The sequence below is a fragment of the Eurypyga helias genome, unplaced genomic scaffold, assembly GCF_000690775.1.
Source record: "Eurypyga helias isolate BGI_N326 unplaced genomic scaffold, ASM69077v1 scaffold30503, whole genome shotgun sequence".
NCBI lineage: Eukaryota > Metazoa > Chordata > Aves > Eurypygiformes > Eurypygidae > Eurypyga > Eurypyga helias.
This window is the reverse complement of record NW_010239726.1, coordinates 3,447-7,405: the sequence shown is the minus strand read 5'-3', so window position 1 is coordinate 7,405 and position 3,959 is coordinate 3,447. Positions and strand designations below refer to the sequence as shown.

The window sequence follows — 3,959 nt, the reverse complement described above, 5'->3', positions numbered from 1 at the left end:
TTCCTTTAAACCCGCTAATATCCCTTCCCGAAAAGCTGGGGAAAACCAACCAAATTGGTTATTTTTCACTTTTCTGGGGGAAAATAAGGGTAAAAACCCTAAGCCAGGGGTATCCTCTAGCTGCGGGCAGCCGAGATGTCCTTGGCCGGGGCTGGTGAGGGGGAAAGGGGGGGCTTTCTAGCTGTCACCTCTCGAATTGTCATCCCCACCTCGCAGCGCATCCACTGTCCCCGTCAGCTGCTTTTTCTTTGTGTTACGGGGTTATTATTTCTAGGCACACACCCCCCCACATTACAAAAAAAAAAAAAAGAAAAAAAGACGCAAAATAAGAGCCGGGACCCCTCTCCCCGCATTTATTAAACAGGCAAAATTCATCCCGACCGTGATCAAGTGGCGAAACTCAAAGCTGTGGAAAACCACGCAGGCTGCAAAACATACAAGCTGGGGGGATTTGTTGAAGTGCTTTTCTGTAGCAAATGAAGTAAAACAGACGGCAAGGGAAAGGATCAAAGGATTACAACAATATTTGCGCAACATGACTGGGAATAATGAAAAGAGAGAGCGGCCGGCGGTTTTAGTACCTCTTGAATGTAAAATTGGCCACTCGAGTGTTATCTGTCGATAATGATATATCCAGGGAGTGCTGGCCAAGTGACTTGGAATTAGTGGTGCATGATTCTTGTTAAATCGCGAGGCAATTTCTGGAATCGACTTTTCTTTGTATAAAGAGAAAAATCACCCCCCTCGCCTTCCCCGTCCCTCGCCCCCTCCAGCCTTTCTGCAAATTACCCAGCTGAGTTCTCCCCCCTTTTTTTTTATTTTTCTCTCTTTTTTTTTTTTTAATTTCCAGCCTGTGAAATCGTATTAATCTGCAAGATCTACATTGCGAGATATTAAACAAATTGGGGAAGGGGATTAACGAACCGCTGGTCCTCCCCCTCCCCGCTCCGGGCGGGGATGCGCCGTGCAAGGTGTTGGGAAAGCGAGGGGGCCGCGGAGGATCCGCGCTGGCTCCGCATCTCCCCAGACCGCCCAATAAACCCGCACCAAAACCATACATATAAAAAAAGAACCCCAAACAAACAATAACAACAAAAAAAGGCCCTCGAGGGTATTTAAAAAGGTTATTTCCCAAAGTTTATTTGAAAGCAGCCCTGTAATTTGAAGGAAGAAGTGGAGTGTGCTTTTTTGGGGGCAGAAATGGGAACTTTTGGGGGTTCTGCGATGCGGTTTTTAATCTTTCCTTCTTAAAAATAATAAAAAAAAAGGTAGTCTGCTGTGATTTAAAACATAGGTGGGAAATGCCAAAAATAGAGAGAGAGACCACAAACATAGCGGCCACGTCGGAGAGGGGGGTCACGGGCTATTTTTATTTTCCCACTATCAATGAGGAAAAATCTTTCTCGGGATGCTGGGATAAATAAATACCGAGGTCAGGAGACGAGCGAGAGGTTTCTCCTTTCTTTTAAAAATTCAGATACCGGGAGAGAGGCTAAAGGTGCACAGGGGGATGCGTCCCGTTTTGTTGGATTTTTCCCTCTTAACTTTTCTTTTCCCCTTCCCCTGTTGTTGGGGTTTTTTTTTTCCCCCCCTTTTGCTTTCCAGTTTCCACCCCGCTGGGCCAGGGCAGGGTGAACCAGCTCGGGGGGGTGTTCATCAACGGCCGACCGCTGCCCAACCACATCCGTCATAAAATCGTGGAGATGGCTCACCACGGGATCCGGCCCTGCGTAATCTCCCGGCAGTTGCGGGTCTCCCACGGTTGTGTCTCCAAAATCCTCTGCAGGTACCAGGAGACGGGCTCCATCCGCCCCGGAGCCATCGGGGGCAGCAAGCCCAGGGTGAGTGCAATGCGGGGGCCCAGCTAAACCGCCCTCCTTATGGTCAAAATTAAGATTTCTTAGGGGGGGAGGATAAGTTTTTCAGGTGGATACACAGGAAAATGGGGTGAGGAGGGGAAAGGGCTTTATTAAAGCATCGTTTTGCAGGCTCAGATGGGTAGAAATCGGTGCGGAGTTGAAGGCTATGAATAAATTAAAGTGATTTTTTTTTTCCATGTGCAACAAGTGGTGTGCGTTCAAGCATTTGCTTCGGGCCCGGGTTATGAGGAGGAGGCAAGCCGGGGTGTTTTGGGGAATAATAAATCAGTGGATGTGTATAAATCCCCCCAAAAAGCATCCCCTGCAAACCGTCCCTGCCTCTTTCTCCCCCCCCCGGGGCTCAGGATAAGCCCATCCTGGCTGATCTCCTTGGCCCCTGGAGACTCTGCTTTTAGGGTGGCCAACATTTGGGAGAGGAGGGCCCTTTCCCCAGCTTTTTTCCTTTTCCCCCTTCAAATCCCTATTTTTAGCACCAAAACTAATAGCCAGATCAAGGAGGACTGAACTGAGCTGAACACCTTCTCTTTTCAATTAAAAGTGCTTTTTTTTTTCTCTCCCTTTCCCTCTCTCTGCGCACGCGGGCACGCACCGGTGTCCCTTGATCACAAAAGCAGGTTGCGACTCCCGACGTGGAGAAGAAAATCGAGGAATACAAACGGGAAAACCCCGGGATGTTTAGTTGGGAGATCCGAGACAGGCTCCTGAAGGACGGGCACTGCGACCGGAGCACCGTGCCCTCAGGTGAGAAGGCAGCTTGGCAAGAAGGACACCCCAATACCTGCAGGAAGATGGAGGGAAATGATTATCGCCTCTAAAAATGTTTCTATAAACACCTTTTTGGCTTTTTCTTCGATGGGAGTGGGGACACAAAAAAAAAAAAATAAATCCCCCCAAGCAAACCCTCAGCAGCAAATAAACAGCAGGTGATGGGGTGGTCTGCTGGAAAAACAAACCTAAACAAACCCAGTTCCCAAGTTATTGCAGCTCCCTTGAAAGCAGGGGGGCTGCTGGTGTGGAGGGAGTGTGCCCGGAGGCAGACACCAAATCCAGGGGACCCCTGTTGCGCTCTTGGGACTTGCTTGCTCGGAGAAGTGTTTCCATTAGCCAGGGATCCCCATTGCCCATGGAAAGTGACCCTGTACCCCAATATTGGGTCTGCAGGGATGTAAGCTTTTTGGGCCTGGCTGAGAGACCCCCTCTGATTATTTTTTTTTGGCTGGGGGAGGGAAGGGTGAGCTGAACCTTCTCTGCAGGGCACATAACCCCCAAAGCGAGATCCAGGACAGGGCCCAGGTCTGAATCCAGGCTGCGGGTCCCATTTGGGACTTGGGAAAAGCTGTGTATTGGCTGGGGAGGGGGCTTTTCCCTGTTACAAAGCAGGTGGTGACCCTGGGGGTGTGCATCCCCGGGTGTTGCACCCTGCAAGGCTCCGTGGGGTGTTGCGCGCAACTGGGTGCTGCCCATGTCGGGTGTCTCAGTGGGTCCAATTTTGGGTGTCCAGCTTGGCAGCTCTGTGAACCCAGGGGTGTTCTGGAGGGCATGGAGGACCAGGCAGGTGCGTAACCCTGGGAAAAGGGGGTGCAGATGCTCTTCGTGTGCGGGCGAGGCTGCCTGCCCCAGTCGTGCAGCTCTGCCTTGGGTTTTCCCGGCTGGCTCCCACCTTGCCTTCCCAGGCAGCTTATACTTGCCTTTTTGTCTTTGACTGTCTGAGGTTTAGTGAGTTCGATTAGCCGTGTGCTACGCATCAAATTCGGGAAGAAAGAGGAAGAGGAGGACTGCGACAAGAAGGAGGAAGATGGGGAGAAGAAGGCCAAGCACAGCATAGACGGCATCCTGGGCGACAAAGGTAAAGGCGGCCGCGCGTGGCCCAGGGCTGGGCTGTGGGGGACCTTTGGGAGAGGGGACACGTCCCTCGCTACCAGGCGTAAGACAGAGGATGGCTCCAGAGCCTCTCGTGTTTGTCCTTTCCAAAAATGACTGATGGCAGTGTCGAGGATGTGCTGCAGGGCCCTGGGAGGGGAAGGTGGTACCCAGACCCTTGGGCTGAGGATGCTTTCCCAGGAGGAAGCGTTGTTGATG

General features: G+C 51.4%; 1 protein-coding gene across 1 annotated transcript; it reads left to right on the top strand.

The window, feature by feature from the left end:
* Positions 1–135: 135 nt before the first annotated feature.
* Positions 136–3,726, top strand: LOC104507085 (paired box protein Pax-7; the record flags this gene model as incomplete). The annotated part of the gene is made up of 4 exons (XM_010148256.1): positions 136–154; positions 1,606–1,841; positions 2,492–2,621; positions 3,598–3,726. Coding segments are annotated over exons 1-4 (514 nt in total), but the record flags the coding sequence as incomplete, so codon positions are not given.
* Between the last annotated feature and the right edge of the window lie 233 nt (positions 3,727–3,959).